At 45.7% G+C, this 17993-nt stretch overlaps 1 protein-coding gene across 1 annotated transcript in view; it reads left to right on the top strand.

Moving 5' to 3' along the window:
• The window catches only part of T265_11311 (hypothetical protein), a gene marked incomplete at both ends in the record, with an annotated part of 109084 nt that overhangs the window by 33838 nt on the left and 57253 nt on the right, over positions 1-17993 (top strand). Inside the window, 4 exons of the mRNA XM_009177935.1 lie at positions 148-340; positions 490-625; positions 13665-13756; positions 13860-13998. Of these exons, the coding sequence (XP_009176199.1) occupies positions 148-340; positions 490-625; positions 13665-13756; positions 13860-13998 (560 nt within the window). The remainder of the gene's footprint in view (positions 1-147; positions 341-489; positions 626-13664; positions 13757-13859; positions 13999-17993) is intronic.

The following is a 17993-nucleotide window of genomic DNA, read 5'->3' as shown; positions in this document are numbered from 1 at the left end:
CATCTTCCGATCATCTTTGCCTCAACGCTGGGTTTCTGCTTTTGACTTTGAGGCAGATTTGTTTACATTCTTACCGTTGATTGGCTCCAGTCTGCCCTAAATCCTGCTGTGTCTCCATCAGTTTTGCTTATCCGTTTTTTGTGATAGAGAAAAACGAATGAAGCGGCCTTGGTATCAGGAGGACTCTACTCGAGAGGAGAACGAGAGAGCTCGTGAAGCCTATCGATCGCTGATGGTCATATCTCTACGTCGAGTGGAATCCGAGGCCTACCGGCTGTTTTCCGACAATGTACGAGCTCGGGCACTTCGGGATTATAACACTGAGTACAACGTACCTGTCGTAAGTACCACACTCTGCCGCAACCAACTGAGTAGACCTAACAGTTCTCTATTCTGATGTCGTGCGTCTCCTTGGTTGATTATCATCAAGCTATTGGACCACTTGCTCTAGTTTGTTCCTTTTCTTCCCATCTCCATCGACCTATCCAGGTTCCCGTTACCGTCGGGCTGTTCCACGATTCTGTGAAGTTGTACACCATCGCATTGGACGACGCCTTGTCCAGTGGAGTAAGGATTGATGACGGGGTCAATATCACACGTTTGATGCGAAGCCGTACCTTCGAGGGTGAGTGCATTGAGCTTCATTCAGGTTCGCGATGCAATCACCCTTGGCTTTTTCTCATGTTGTTGGGTTATGCTTGAATATCATCAGTAATATTCTCGCCCCCCAAACAAATTGGTCAACTCCGAATTCAGTTTGGAACGCAGGAAGATATTTACACGTGAAAAATGTCTGGTCTGATAGCAAAGTCCCGAATTAGCGGCGATCAATGGAAACCTAAAAACCTCTACTTTTTGTGAATGAACGATGATCTGGATGATGTCAAGAAAAATTCAGAGGGCTTTCGAGTAACTTTGACTGGCACTAGACTGCACAGTACTCGATCGTTTTAATGACTGGGTCACCGAAAAACTGAGATCTCAGTGCATTCAGACGAACCATCAAGCACGCGAATCACCTGAGGTCCACGCATCAGGTGTTCACAGCGTACGAAGTAGAACAGCTGATCGTGATGATTTGTAGCTCAAACCCGACAAGCGACCAACTCACGAGGATCACGTGATATTCTATCAGCCGAACGATGTTCGAAAGATTTCAGCTGCTCAAACTGGTTCGCAGCTTAGAAACTACAAAACTTCCAGTGCAGCTTATCAGATGTAGATTACCTGTCGTTTGACGATTAGTTGGAATGATCCAAAGATACCCAAAGATTCGCTTTGCACGCATTAACCGGAGCTTGGCGGTCCGTCTCCGGTGAGTGTGTCACACACTGGGAAAGTAACACTTTAGCTGCTTCAACACTAGGGATTACTTCAGTCTCAATATGGTACAGTATCAGGCGAGTATCATCTGTTTGAGTCACGAGCCCCTATTCACAGGGGCAAATGAACCTCTCCACATTCTTCAGTTTTTATTTCCCACGGTTGAAAACGGGTCTGAAATCATGTGCCCCACTTCATTCCCTAGCAGGATTGTCATACAGAAGTGCATAGAAAGCGGATAAAATTAGCACTCGAGTGTTGATTGATACTACTCACACTCTATGGTGTTGTAAATGTTCTCAGTGAGGGTCAACCAGTCTCTCATAATCAGTGGATGAAGAAGATAAAACCACGAGTGGACAAAGGGCATTCCAAAGTTGACCCTTTGGTCGCGACTAAATGTACTCACAACTGATGTTTCGGTCAGCAGTTAGTGACACGCGATATCAATTTTTGAGCGGAAGCTACGGAATGTCACGACAAGGATTCGTTTGATGGTAGTGTGAGGCGATTTTTCTATTTTCCATTGGTATTTCTTCTTGTCAACCTATGCTGAATAGCCGGAAAACACTGTACAACTGTCTCATCAACGGTGCGCATCTCGCGAAGCTCACGACTTGGAACGGGTGACCTTCCGGCCATTGTCTGAACGCTGAACCGTTCGACGTCGAGCGGCTGAACAACACTGATTAGCTTTTGCTTGGATAGGATACAGCACCGTTCATCCATCGCTCCTCGTCACTCGAGGAACCAATCAGTCACGTGACTATGTGATGAGGTTTCTGTGATGAAAGGATGAGTGATGCTCTGTTCTGCCTACATGAGAGCTCTTCAGACGCTCGTGGCTGCTGCTCACATGAGCCCCCTCCAGGCGCGCGTGGCGGAACCGCCGAATGGTCGCGCTTTCGGAAACACCTGGATTTTCGTGATCATTCCCACTAAAAAATAAAACAGCTGCGTGGCTTTGAAGCATAAATTGGCGTCATTGAGGCGATGAAATATCGATTCCAAAAATCAATTTGCTTCATTGGAACTTGGTAGACGAGATACCAATATTGTCTACAGTCTGTTCAGCCCGTCTCCGTAAATTATATCTCTACTACCTCCCACCAACTTCGTTGCTGGTCCTTGGGGTGGGCCGAACCTTTCTCGAAAAATCTTCGGCCGGAATTGCCAAACTCAGAACGTCCTGGTGAAGAAAAAAGGTTGAGACTAAAAACCTAGTTTTTGTGGATGTTCGATTAAAGACCAGAATATCATGGTCCCCCATTGCACTAGATTGAACAGCTTGTGTTTTTTCTGCTTAAAAGCACCGTGGAGTATTACGCAAATCTGCGTTTGGATCCGGACACATAAAAGAGATGTTATTCTTTGGTGGCCATCAGTAACTGTCCAAAGGGGACGATGTTTTTTCCAAAGATGTAATTGCTCTCCATATCTTAACTTTTTTTTAGCTCGAGGTAGCTCAATGATTAGCACGCCAACTTACCGACCGGAAGGTCCATGGTTCGAACTCAACCTCAGTATCTCGACTGCTCCTGCCCAGGCTTTGGCAACCTGGCGGTATCTCAGCTCTCGTGCCCCTTTCCAATTAGCGTGGCAGCTAGAACGACCTATCATTTTTCTGTATACCCTCAGGCAAAGCTAGGAAGCCAACTCAGCACTTTAGACTGATCACACCATGTTCCGTCTGACTTGGTCTTGATGGGCTCCTCGTATGGTGGCCACAAACCTGAGCGCTTCACACGTTGTCCGAGGCTTCAGTTCGGCTTTATTCCACTGAGTGCCGGATCTGTGACATTTCCCAACCGTAAAGCTGCAATTGTTTCTCTTCCCACTAGTGCGAGGGGCATGATATGCTTTTTACGGCACCGTGTTCGCCCTCATACCGGCCCCGTTCACAGTGAAGACATCCATCCTCGCCACGTGGAACTTTGCGATTTCAGTAGAGAATTTATGGTGTTGAGAGACCATCCCATTTTAACCTTAATTAGAGCAAATGTTTACACTTTTCTATACTTTTTCTGCAGAAGTATTGCTACTGTATGATCCGTCATCACGATGACTTGTTTCTTTCGTGAAAAGGGGCGAGATGACCCAGTGGTTAGAGTGCGGATTTAATGATCAGAAGGTCAGGGGTTCGAACCCGACCGCTGCCTTTTGACTTCCCCTGTCTAGGCTTGGGCAAACTGGCAGTATCCCAGCCCTCGTGGTTCCTTCTGGCGGAATGGCAGTTGGGCACCGAAAGGGTGCTGCAGGTGAACGCTCTTTTTTATGTGAATGGCAGGGGGATAGGCAACCTCGCTCAGCCCACACAGATATTAAACAGGGTTTTTGCACTTCCAGGCCCCGTTTTGGGGATCTGTGCTGACTGTCAAAACAAAGCACTCCAAAATCCGTGTGTGCGTTTACCCGATGGCATGTGTGTGCTCGCGTAAAAACTCGTCAAGGTCGCAAACCGAACTGAACTAAAACGCGGCACCGCAGACGCATTTGGAACCCTTTTTTATCGTCTGGCTCCAGATCTCAATGACCCTTGTGCAATCGCGTAATGTTTAGGCGACCCTTTTTTATCGTCTGGCTCCAGATCTCTATGACCCTTGTTACATTGTGCAATCGCGTAATGTTTAGGCATCCGACAGTCATTCACGTCGATCGAATTCTTAATCCCCAGCGTCCTTTTTCGATGCTAATTTGATTCGCTGTGCTGTGTGGATCAGCTGATTTCATAAACGCTGAGTAGAACTTGCCACAACGCACAGCCTTATGAAAGATGGCGCAGCGGAATTGATCACGAACTAGTACCGGATACTGAAGACTGGCTTACTCTAGTTCGGTATGGAACAACAGTGACTCTGTGTTTGAATACCTGAGCTGTTGTAATTCCTTCATCAAGGCTACCTGTATAGGGCGATGTAAGTAAAACACCTACAAACGACAGTTGTTACTCGCTAATGACATCACCAGATCAGTCAAAAATGTGGTTGTGTGGATGAGAAGCTGAAAAAGTGTGACCATGAAAATTTGACTTTAAGCCTCGAAAGACGGCAGAAACCCCCAAGACTTGTTTGCATTCTCGAAGTAGAATTTCTCCGGCGACTGAAGGCAGGATGGCGACCGTTTCTCATGTGGTTGCTCTTGAGCAGGAACAACGCGTCTCGTTACAGTGCCTTGGATCTTTACGGAAAAGTTAGCACAAAGTTGACAAGTTTGTTTGTTAGCTTTCCACTGAACTTGGAAAGTGTACAATGAGACAGTCGGTCTTCTTAGGTAGTCGAGAGGGGAGGGATAGCAAAGAAGGGGGACATCTGTGAACCTTGACGAAAGTGGGCTTAAGAACATGACAGACAACAGATTCAGCTCGGTTCCAAGTGAGTCTTCCATCAAAACTGATGTACAAATGCGTCTAAACCTGTCCAATTTGGGTTCGAGTAGAATATTAGGTTGACGGAAACTCTGAGACTGCGTCTACCTATGAGTTCAACAAGTGAGTCTTCCATCAAAACTGATGTACAAATGCGTCTAAACCTGTCCAATTTGGGTTCGAGTAGAATATTAGGTTGACGGAAACTCTGAGACTGCGTCTACCTGATGAGTTCAAAGTGCAAGGGTGAAACCGGTCGTGGGCTGTCGAAGAGTTTTCAGCAACCTTATGAGTAGTGTAGTATGTCTAGTATAAGGTAACTTTGGAGCGATCAGGTGGCTAGGGACAATCTTGTAACCTGGCATTACAGAATAATGAGTACTCTCGAATGTTCCTGAAACGTACCACTAAGGACCAACTCCATCTATGCCTATTCTCCTACTGCCGATATTTTTCCAGTGCCTTTGCTTTCACACAACGACGGAGAATCTACTGGAACCGGCTTCTTCATCCCTGGTCGCTCCTGTAGGTGACGATCCAAGACGCTTTCTCACGAAATCTCACAATCCTTTTTCTATCAATACTCGGATTCCGGTTACTCAACCGAATTTCTCTGATCCAACACACAGTCTCGTTTCTTTATCTTGTTCGTGTCGGATACGGCTTTAGTCTCTCTTCCTGTCTGATTTATAATGACTCTCCTGTCTAGGTTGAGAGGGGCCTGTTTCTTTCTGGTTTGTGCAGTGGCTGCAGAGGAACTGCGGTGAGAATCAGTCAGCCACGCGTCAGTATCGATCTGCGTTACCGGGAGATCCTAAATCTGACCAACCCTCGTAGTTTTCTTCCAAAAAGAAACTTATCCCCGAAAGTCAGTTGGTTTTGATGTGAATCTGTTAATTTCGGCGTCGATGGATACAACGCGCGCGTACTGAGACTCGCGCGTTGAACTTCACTAAATTTGGACCAGTCTAAAACTTTATCGTTGGTACATTAACTCCGGAGTGAGGTCTATTTTTGGCGCTATCCGCCGACCAAGTTTTCTGCTGTGTTGTCTTTTAAACACTTATCTGGTCGGTGATCAAAATAGTTCGGGCGTGGTCTGCTTGACTCTCATATCCACCACAACGTTACCAACCAATTGGTTTTTCCCCCTGCTCGTTATTTCATCGTCTTCAAGCCGTGACAAATGTAGATTCAGGTAATGCCGTCCGAATTAGTTGACAACATAAGATTGCTACAATCTGCGGTTTCACTGCCTGGTCACATCGTGGATTTTTTTAGATTGTCGAAAATGTAATTTACTAGTAATGCCTTTTTACACGGCACCAATTACGAATAGCTCTCAACGGATAATAGTCTGATTGTACTTTTGATTGCCGAGATCATAGCTACCGACTACGATAGATGAAAGACCCATCTTTATCAGGCATTCGGGTGTTTTCACAGCGATAGGGGGTGGAAGCCGCCCTCTGATGAAACATATTTTTTCGAATTTCCTCCGTGACATTCTTGCTGCGCGCAAAAAAGGTTTCTAGGATGAAAATGTACTTTAGACAGCCGGCTTTGGTTCGGAGATTCCTGTACTCGAACGGGGCTATCAATGTGTGTATAACAAATCACTCAACTTAATCGAGTCACGCTAGCTTTTTGATGGAAGGATGGGTAGCATCAGGTTGCGATCCGTGATTCTGATTCGTCCATATTGTGACCAGCCACGTTTCTCGGTGTCCACAAAATGCTGGGTTTTTGGCCTGCGTTTTTCCCACTCTTGACTAAAAAGCGTGACCGCGCAGCGTAAAGGGAAGTAGTAGCTCGGTGCGGGAAGCAGCTATCATTTTGAAACGCTTCACAGGGTTCCGGCCTTTCACTATTTACCCCGAAAATCGGAAGTTCTCTGTTTGTTTCTACCTTGGCCACTGTGGCTGCATTGATGACCCCCGCGTAGGTCGACGCTCCATGCCTGGTTGCCACTTCGGTGAAAGAAGCAGTCAGTTCACCATGAATCATTCGGTTACTTGGCACCAACAACGAATACCGCACACGCTGTGGGATGAAGTTTGACGATGTCTACGCTTCACAGGGTTCCGGCCTTTCACTATTTACCCCGAAAATCGGAAGTTCTCTGTTTGTTTCTACCTTGGCCACTGTGGCTGCATTGATGACCCCCGCGTAGGTCGACGCTCCATGCCTGGTTGCCACTTCGGTGAAAGAAGCAGTCAGTTCACCATGAATCATTCGGTTACTTGGCACCAACAACGAATACCGCAAACGCTGTGGGATGAAGTTTGTGAGACGATGTCTACTTTCGATGGCAGATTTTCCAAGGGTCACTGCACTAACGCAGGACCTGATGGAGCCCCAGTCACGCCTTCTCGTAAAACGGTTGTTTGAATGGGAACATGGAAGAGGATGGCAGATTGTCAAAGGGTCACTGCACTAACCCAGGACCTGATGGAGTCCCAGTCACGCCTTAAAAGTCCTCTAACTTCTCGTAAAACGGTTGTTTGAATGGGAACATGGAAGAGGATCAGTGAGGACAACAGTTGGACACCGAGGGCATTTGAAAACTGCCGTAGTATTGACCGAAAAATTCGTCACACCTTACGCGCTTCGATGAAGAAGTGACCCTAGCAGCCAGTCTGTCTCACTCGCTGTTCATTATGAACAGATCATTTTCCCCATTTGTAACACCGAATTACTGTGACCACGAAGCGCAATAAACAGCTACTCAGTCAGGTTTACTCACGGTGTTTTGCTCCTACTTATCTGGCTACTGGGTACTGCGTCTTCGAGACGGACAGGTTAATGATCAGCAGTTTGGTTCTCAATCACACCGGAAATTTTAAACATCGGATTCCGCAAGAGCCGCAAGAACATAGCTCACCCCTTTCCTGGGCCAATTTATCGAGCACACATTGATTCCTCGTCCTCAGTGTGATTCACGCTGCTAGCTTGGACGTGCCATGCACACAATTAGGCAGCAGACACACAGCCAATCACGTTTCCTCGACGCACGCACGCACTCGCACGCCCAATCCGCCCTTCCAGGTTTGTCCCCGTGCCTTCTGAACCTGTTTGCGGTGATTCATGATTTGACTTGTGCGTGCAGTAGACGCAGCGGCCCAGTGAGTTTCGCATCCCACGTGCGTTGAACTTCAGCCCGGATCGGTCAAGCTGCAACCCCAATTCGTATTATCTTCAGGCAGTTAAGGCGCAACGTTACAGCAGCTGCTTGAGCGATCATAAGCACATTGATATCTCAAGTTGAGAACTTTCAACGAAACAATAAACCGTGCGATTAACTGTCTCGGGATAAACGCAGGAATAGTTTTCATCGAACAAACTAGAATACATTCAGTAATATAGTTGCGCTGGCAAGCAATCATAACTAGTGTTATTTTCGTTCGCGAATGTTAGGCCTTTACAAATGAATGATTCAACCCAAAAGTTGATGTTTGCAATGATTAGCAGGCAGCAACAAAACCGGAAAATGTTCGTGATAAAATGGTGGTCGATTCAGCCCAATAAACATCAATGATTAGGTTTTTAAATGTTTCACACCTTGGCTGTGGGTTTATTCTTATCTCCTACGGATTACGTGACAACTCATGAGGACACAGACGCAATACGTGCGAGAATTCTGGTTTACGAGAATCACAAGGTGGAAGCACCCCCCCCCCCACCAGTTCTAACCTAAAGCTTTCGCGTAGTTTGCCTTAATCGATAGCTGATCAAACTAGGCTTTCGAATCACCATAGAAGAATTTTTCCGTGCGTTTGTGTGAATGATTGATCGACTGGCTGATTGACCAATCGATTGGCTCTAATTACCACCATTCCGAAAAATCGAGTAACGCAAGGTTTCCTGCATTCTTCCTTTACAAAAACTGCACCGCTAGTTCCGGGAAAATACCTTGCGTTCCCTGCGTTCTCCCTGTCGAGACACTTAGGCTTCAATCCCATTTTCCCTGCACAATGTTCATTATTTGTGAGGCAAGGCTTTTAAAAAAACAAACGGTTTTTTGTTGTCTCGGGATTGTCTAAAGTAGGAAGCGAACGGATGTGGAAAAGTGGCCATTGTGTGTGTGTTGCGAATCCGCTGGCCCAGGTCTTTTTCAATTCGTTTGCAGAGTCCTAATTGCTCGTTATTTTTCCCATAGACTTCCGGATTGTGCTCCGTTTGTTCTGCAGAATACTGTAATTCCAGGGCAAATTGAAATGTAAAGTCAGCTACATGAACATTCATTAGTCAGCCTCTAAGTTTTGATTCGATTCCGTGTTGTAACTTGCTGAACGGTAGGGCAACTCTGTATCGGTCCCTTGGCTTCCTGCTCCGCCCACTCCGCCCACTATGGTATAGCAAAAGGCACGGTAGCTCTACACAGCCCTTCATGGAGACAAAGGAAAATTATTACAACTGTATTCATAGGGTAGTCACAGAGTGTTCCACAAGGTCGTGCTAGAAGCACCCTGAGGGGGCGAGAAGCGTCCAGTCAAGGATACTCGGCCCGGATTGGCCGGCGTTCTGACCAATCAGGGTATGCCTTCGTTTGGCTCGTGTCCTGCATGTGACACATCCGTCCAAATAATGTGATGTTCGGTTATTGGGGATGGCTGGCCTCCGAACAATTCTGCCTTTTATTTCTGCTTTTTTGGATGAATTAAATGGTCTTACTCTATCGATCAACGGAAATGAGGTCCTGTAAAAGCCCTAACCACCCGTGGGATGTCCTTGTGCTAATCTGAGTGTTATTCACGCTGGCATCAACGAAAAGCCACATTATCATAACATTTTCGCCTGATAAGCTGAATCTCTCGCCTATGATGAGCTCCAAAAAGGGCGAAACCAGTCATAAGCTGTGGAAAACTTTTCAGCAACCTTACGAGTAGTGCGTTACGTCTACACATGTGTCGCGATATCTCGAATATCGTAAAAACCGAGACATGGGGCGCCCTGTGTGCAGCACATTCAGTTGGAGAATATAATAAACAAGAGATTCACGTGAGTCTCCTGTGAGAACCAAGTTGCTTTGCAAATGAGTGTATTTGTGGAAAACTAGAATTTCAGTTCAAGTAGAACATAAGGTTGACGGAAACTCTGGGACTGCGCCTACCTGATTAGCCCCAAGAAGGGCGAAACCGGTCGTGAACTATTGAAGAGCCTTAAGCAACCTTTTAAGTAGTTTCCCTTATGAGAACATACTGCGATGTCTCAAATATCGTGCCAATAAAATATGGCGAAACCGGTCGTGAACTATTGAAGAGCCTTAAGCAACCTTTTAAGTAGTTTCCCTTATGAGAACATACTGCGATGTCTCAAATATCGTGCCAAATAAAATATAAGATATCCCCTGTACAGCACATGCTGTTGAAAAATACTGTAAACGGGAGATTCATGTGAGTCTTCAATGAAGATCAGATTGATATTTGGTTTCAAGTAGAACATAAGGTCGACAGAAACTCGGGGACTGCGCCTACTTGATAAGCCCCAAGGAGGGTGAAACCGGTCGTGGACTATCGAAGAGTTTTCAGCAGCCTTGTGAGTCGCTTCTTTGATTGTAACCGTTCAGGAGTAACACACTTTCGGTGCGTCAACAAAGTGCCATCCGAGAGACACAACAAGACTGAGTAGCCGCCAGACGCCCAAAGTTGGGTTCAAACCACGGACTTTCCGGTCAATAAATTCACTTTTTCACCACTGATCTATCCTGAAAGTCATTGCGCATCTGCAGCATGCTGATAGTCTTATTCCATACCCTCCCAACTTGTCGAGGGAACGCTCACCGTACAACGACTGTATAGACTAAATTCATATCACTAGAAAGTGGGCAATTATAATAGAGCTGTATATACGGTTGACTGAGAACTCAACTACTACACACCGTGCGTGGTTTCTCTCTGCACTGACTCAAAAACACCCACGAATGCCAAAAATCTTCCCCATTTTGAGCAAGGCAGTTGGCAGTACATAAACCCGAGTCTACATCTCAAGAAGCTGTGTTGTAGTACTGCCATTGACCATGTATCGAACCACATCGACTGGCACTGGAATCGGGAATAAAAAACGTACATCGGGAATGAGGAAGCGGAGTAAAAAAGGCACCGTTTGGGAAATTTAAATGTTATACCGAGTATGGAAGAAACCAGGAATGTATTTTTCTTGAAAAGACCGTAAAACAGATGACGCGTGCGACCAGTGCGGAAAGCTGCTGAGGCGAATCACAATCCGCGCACTGGTGTTCTTGTGTAGATCGGACACAGTTAAGTTACTGTGCTTTAGGCTATCTCTAGACGGGTTATACAGTTAAGTCATAGATTTTTGACTTTTGCTTGATTTAAACTCTTCTCAGTATTGAATGAGGTGAGGTATGGTTTAGAATATCTATGGATATATATTTTTATATATACTGCCTTTACGCCACTTCTTGGACAGTCGTCCTCCTGTCCTCGCGCAATTTCTCAAGTGGGTACACATCAGAGGGTGCCAACCAATCACATCGTTCATGCATGAACACCAACGCCTGCTTAGACGTGATGATTGGGGTGTGCCAACGTGCAGTGGCGGAGTATTGGTAACATGCTTGATTCACACGTCGGATATCCAGAGTTCGAACCTCTGCCAAGCCAGGGATTTGCAGCGCAGATGAACTCTAATAAAAGCTAAACTCGAATACAGTGTTTCTCATTGATGTGGACTCGCCAGAATAATTAAGCCAGGACAGGAGAACGACTGTGAGGTGAACGCGGATTCTACAAACCGCTGGCGAAACTTAATTTGTGAATAGCACACCCTGAAATTCTCCCCCATGAATTGCAATCCGTATCTTGATACGGGCCATTCTTTTCGATTCAAGTCTGTCTGTCTGTCTGTCTGTCTGTCTGTCTGTCTGTCTGTCTGTCTGTCTGTCTGTCTGTCTGTCTGTCTGTCTGTCTGTCTGTCTGTCTGTCTGTCTGTCTGTCTGTCTGTCTGTCTGTCTGTCTGTCTGTCTGTCTGTCTGTCTGTCTGTCTGTCTGTTGTCTGTCTATCTGCTCGTCAATCAATCAATCAGTCTGATGTTGATATCGTCCAGATACCCAAAAGACGTCCATGAAAATCGTTGAGGAGTTAACAGACATTCAGTAGATCTTGGTATTAGAAGTCCAATTAAGACATACTTAGGGTGAACCTGAACTTACCCACTGGAGAGCAAGTGACCTCAGTAACTCACATGGTGGATCACCTGTATGAGGTCACCGCTTCGTGGTCAACTTTTGGTGTGTCTTTTCAGTCGATTTGCCGATTGGTTCAACTGGCTTACCAACCAAATGATTGGAGCTGTCCGCAGTCCGAGTTCACCTTCGACGGTACTCGGTGAAACTGGCTGGACCCCACTTGTTCGAATTCTTATAGTTATTGTTTTACAATAATGTTCCACCGAGCTCTCTGTGACCTAAAAACCCATACGAATTTAGTGGATCCACACAACGGTTAGTTATTTTTGCTCGTAAAAGTCTGGAAGATCGTTATAACTCGGATGAGCACAAGTTGTTTGCAGCATGCCAACTGAAGTCGCTCATTTGGTCCACCAAACAAACAATAAACAGGTTTTCGAAGTTTAAAACCATCTCTTGTAATAATGCAACTTCGATGAATTATGCGTTGCTGTGAGTTGATACAAAATCCGTAAGTGTTATTGGAGTTCCTCCACTTCCATTTGACCGGGTCCAGTTAAAGGTGAGGTGTTCGGGAACCAGAATAATTTATCAAAGGACGTTGTTTATCTTTGTTGATAGTGTCAGAAGATTTGAACTATTGAATCGGCATATCTTTGTAGTGTACTACTCATAAGGTTGCTGGAAATCCGTCGACAGCCCACGACCGGTTCCGCCCTTTTTGGGGCTCATCAGGTAGGCGCAGTCCCCGGGTTTCCGCCAACCTTATGTTCTACTTGAAACCAAAATACACGAAATTAACGAATATACACTCATTTGCAAACTAATTTGGTTTTCCGAGAGACTCACCTGGAACTTAGCTGAATCTCTCGTTTGTGCTGTTCGGCAGTTTGTTCTGCGATTGAAACCAGTCTGAAAAAACACAGGCAGCTGTTTTCTTAGCTCCCTGTCGATTTCCGGTTGAATTTCAGTGACAGGAGTCATTTTTGGTCGACTACCAGCCAAGCTAGTGGTCACATTTTTGTCGCAGTTATTTTTAAGCGTCTCTTCGATTCCCAGAGAATGTTGGCAAACAGATTTAAGGTAGGCGGTGGTGTAGATTTTCAAGGTTCTACTGACCTCGTGTTTGGAAATCTAGGCGCTAATATCACCGCGCCACGGGAGACGCAGTTTGTGACCAGTGAGGAGCAACTTTCGATTTGACGAAACCGCGGACATCGTGTGTGAGTCGGTTCCTATTTGAAACGGGTAGAAGGGAGAAAAATAGTTCTGGATAGATGAAATTCGACCGACGGTTCGATGACAAATTTTCCACATGAGCCTATTCAGAGTCTATTTTTTTCTTTTCTGATATCATGGAATGCCCAGGAGAACAAAAGGGGTAATAACAAGTCTTAGTTTATCAAATTAAATCAAATGCACTACTCATAAGGTTGCTGACAGCCCACGACCGGTTTCGCCCTTCTTGGGGGTCATCAGATAGGCGCAGTCCCCGAGTTTCCGTCAACCTTATGTTCTACTTGAAACCAAATTGAACGTCTTTAGCGAATATACACTCATTTGCAAACTAATTTGGTTTTCACGAGAGTCTCACCTGGAACCCAGCTGAATCTCTCGTTTGTGACGTTTCCAGGCAACTGAATGTGCTGCACCAGTCCGCCTCATGTTTCAGTCGCTACGATATTCCAGATATCGCGATACATGTATATTTGTAATGCGTTTTCCACTTGAATATCATTACCGTCTTCTTCAGAATGCATGACAACTGAACGATTTGTTTTAATAAGTTGGTTGCTTAATTATCGATTTTTTCTCTTCTGTTTCAGGAATCACCGGCATTATACGGATCGATTCGAACGGAGACCGCAATGCAGACTATTCTCTGCTAGATCTGGACCCTGCATCAAACACATTCGAGGTGGGAGGTCAAATTTTTGTGCTTTGGTTTCACAGTAAAGCGTGACTCGGTTTTCCATTTGGCAAACACTCATTCTTACTATCTTTCCTTCCTCTCCTCTCAGCCTGTTGCCGACTATTTTGCTATCAACTACTCGATTCGTATGATTCCCGGAAAGACAATTGACTGGGCGAATCAGAAGAACCTTCCACCGCCGGGAGTACCAGTCTGTGGATTCGACGGGAACAAATGCCAGCATAGTCGTAAGTCACATTAGTCGGTTGATCTTTGGAAACTGGCAGGTCAGCCACATGTGCCAAGATTTTAGCTTTGTTCGGGTTCATCGGAAGTTGAGCATCATGCGGGCGCCACCGTCAGACAAGTTGTTTCCAATTCAAAACGGTTTGTCCAAAAATGGTCTGTCTCCCCGCCTCGGTGGATTATTTCCGATCTCAAGTAGACGTCAAGCTGATCATCACAATATACTATCTCTGTATGGTCACGTGAAATGTTACTGATTCATCAACTCTTCTGAAGGTCACTGATTCACACGGTACTCAGCTGTATGCTACTTGTGAAACATGTTTAGGCCCTCGGAGAAAAATCGAGGCTTGTTATGTAGAATAAGTGATCTCAAGGTTCACTACTTATTGATGAGGAAACACGGAATCGAACTGAAGGGTTCCGTTGATGCTCCAGTGCGGATCGAGAGGGTGGACCGCGGAAACTTGCCATAGGATATGTGGTCGTGTCAGTAAGAAATAAATTCGGCCATGAATCACTTTATTTCGATTGAAAAGTCCACTTTCAACAGCCCTGGGGAACTAGCGTTGTGTTTCTGGTATGAACTGGTTCGCTCCGAGTGAAGATTTGATTCGGAGCCTACCGGCTGCGTAGGTTTATGCTGGAATACGCGGGTGACTCAAAACGATCCACTCAGCCTGGTCCTAGTGAAAGGGAGAAGGCCTTCGCTGCGGAGTTATTTTTATTAGAAAATGCCAACTGAACAGTTACAGACTATTGGACAGGAAAGCAAAACTCTCATATGCATCTTGTTTACAAAAAGTGGATATCCATCTTCTACTTAAACGCATCTTCCTGAACTTTCCTGGATATTCGTTGACCGTTACTCAGTTGCAAGCAGATGCTACAAAGCGACTTCACAAACTCCGTAACAGATCTCATTTTTCAAGAGACGCAAAACGGATTTATGAGGAAACATACTACCCGAATGCCTCGCCATCAGTTCGTCTCTGTGTGAAAACTTCCAGATGGCTCGCACCAAGCAAAGTGCCTGGAAGTCCACTGGTGGCAAGGCCCTGAGGAAGCAGCTTGCCGCGCGCCGGCGACTGGTGGTGTGAAGAAGCCTAATCGGTACAGCCCCCCGCACCGTCGCACTGCGCGAAAATCATCATTACCAGAAGGGCACTGAGCTCTTGATCCGGAAACTACCATTCCAAGCACTCGTCCTTGAGATCGCCCAAGATTTCAAGGCGGACCTTCACTTCCAAAGGTCGACTGTCTCAGCTCTTCAGGAACAATACTACTCACATGCCTCCCCATCATTAGTGTCACCGTTACCCTAGTAGCATCCTGCCTCCGTTAGATACACTGGTCACGATACATCAGTCCGAATTCATAGCTGAGTGTGTATCCAAGGGCCGGACAGATGAACGGGATTTGATGCTTTGTATACGTCCATGAACTTTTCACCAAGTGAGGCATTTTTGGTTCTGTAAATTCCGCACAATCTGGTTACCTTTCCCAAATCAACGTTCAAAAGACTCTAATTTATAAGAAAAACGACCTGACCGGTATGAGACAGCAACTATGTTTCGCCTCCTCACATGATCCATCAGTCTTCATGCTCCAGACTTGGGGCTACGACAGAAAATTATATGACACTAAAACGGACAATGGTTGAATGGATAGGCGTTAAAGTAGACGTAATTCTGGTGAGATAGTTTTACCAACTTTCTTGAACGAGCAATGAACGAAACAACGGATGGTTGCCTCTGCTGACCGACTGAAACCTACTTCAGACGTGTCTGGTGGGGGAATAGGCAGAAATGGTTCGAAACGTGAGCTCTAAACACGTGATTTTCAGCTTGCCAGAACAGGTTTGGGTCCAGTCGATTTTTACCCGGCTTCGAACACAGGGAGAACTTTGTTTTTCTGAATACGTGCACCTCGATTAAACGGGAAATTAACGGTTCTTGGCGTCTTTCTTAGTAGTATATGGTGCATGATCTCTCCGAGTTCACACACATTTGACCTAACGGTGCGAAACATGTTCACTATACTGGCTTTCGTCGATGGCAGGCTTGCCTAGGCAGAGAAACTTGGCGTCAACCACGCATATTTCGAGGGTATTCGAGCTAGACTGGGAGACATATTTACCACATTTATCCAACTAAAGCTTTGTTTTGCTTTACAGTGGACACTCGGGAAGCGCCATTTTTTCGCAGTGACCTATCTGGTCTGGTTCCTTGAAGCTGTTTCCCAGTTTGTACACTTCTACCCTCAGACGGGCGGGCGACATTAACCAACCATGTCGTTATTTGCGAATTCAGTTCAAAGCAATTGCTCTGAATCGAAATAATTAGTTAGTAATGGGAATTTCATACTCTGAAATCTGATCTTATCTCACCAGGCTATGTGCTAGATTGTTGTCAATGTAATCTAACCCAAATTTATATCAACCGTAAGTTCACCAAATCCAGATGTGGGTCTGTGATTTCCCCACCCACATGCTCTTTGTTTAGACTAACTCCGTTTTCGAGCCCTTTTCTGTGGCCAAAGAGAACACTTCTTCGGTATCCTGTCGCCGGAAGTCTCCACCTATCTTCCTCCGCAACTGATGAGAAAAGAGGAGTTGTTCCGATAGACAGTTTGGTCCTTAGATGGAGATCTTAACGGGTTTCAACGGTGAAAATATCTGAGAGAAAATCAAGAGCTCTGTTCAATCCGATTACGTGAGCAGTCTCCAGCGGCAACAAAACGGGTCAGTTTGAGTGCGGGTTACCAGAACGTCTCCGTCGACCGCAGTGCATCGGTCACATCCATGAGGTGAGCCGTCTTGAAGAGTGTTGTAACGTCCGTCAATAGAGGGTGTCATTCTGCAATAACCGGCACATGTACTACACTGGAGTGGCCACCGTCTACCAGAGGAACTTCGCAAGAATATACGTCATTCTCACCAAGGTCTCAAAAATGATTGGTTCGGCAACTATGATGAAGAAATTTGAATCAATGCGAACAGCTGCGAACTCGCCACAATCACCGCTTGAGGCACCACGTCTGTGCGGCTTCACTTCATTTGGTATTCACACAACTTTGGACGCATGTTGGTGCCGTCTGTAATAAAGTAAAGTGCGTGGGTCGAAGCGTCACGTGACCGATTCTGTTACGTTCTTATGATCTATTCAGCCAGAACCGAGTGGTTTGCTTTCCAAGACTGCCCACATTTGGTTCTACTCAGTTTGATCCATATTTCATACTAACAGTAAGTAGATGTGGTGGCTTTCATACATGTGCTGTGCTGAGTAGTTCAGAGTCTGTGTGACCAAAACAACCCTCTGTTGATCTGTTCGCCGAGCTTGGCAGTTGGCTTGCAAACGTTTCGTCACCATACGAAAAGACATCATGGGGAGTTTCATCTGGAGAACACTCAGGAAGCCCCATGCGATCGATGAAACAGGACAAAATGCAGGCAAACTAAACAAACTTCCGTACATCAAGAACACCGCTGATTTGACGGCGAGGCTCTTACGACAGCACAATACAATGGTCGCTTACAAGCCTTCGAATACTCTGCGGAGTACACTATCAAGACCAAAAGGGAAATTAGATCCAGTTACGAAAAACAATATCATATACATGATCCAATGCAACGACTGCGACAAACAGTATGCAGGACAAACCGGAAGGAAGCTCTCCACCAGAATACATGAACACAAGCTTGCCACTAAAAGACACTATCAATTCTCCCTCATCTCCGCACACAAAGACCAAGAAGGACGCGAGTTCGACTGGAACGGCGTTCGCACACTGGCTCGAGCAAGAACAAAAATAGAACGCGAGTTTATGGAAGCGTGGTACTCCACCGAAAAAGCCATCAACAAACACCTCGAAATTGACCTTATTTAACAGCCACTAAGAGCTCATAGGAGAAACAGGATAGCGTCATTCAAACGGACACATCAATTGGATTGGAGGAGGCACTAAATCAAATGGCGGACGCAGGGACACTAACCGC

The sequence above is a fragment of the Opisthorchis viverrini genome (genome assembly GCF_000715545.1).
Source record: "Opisthorchis viverrini unplaced genomic scaffold opera_v5_480, whole genome shotgun sequence".
Taxonomy (NCBI): Eukaryota; Metazoa; Platyhelminthes; class Trematoda; order Opisthorchiida; family Opisthorchiidae; genus Opisthorchis; species Opisthorchis viverrini.
This window is presented reverse-complemented; position numbering and strand designations above follow the sequence as displayed.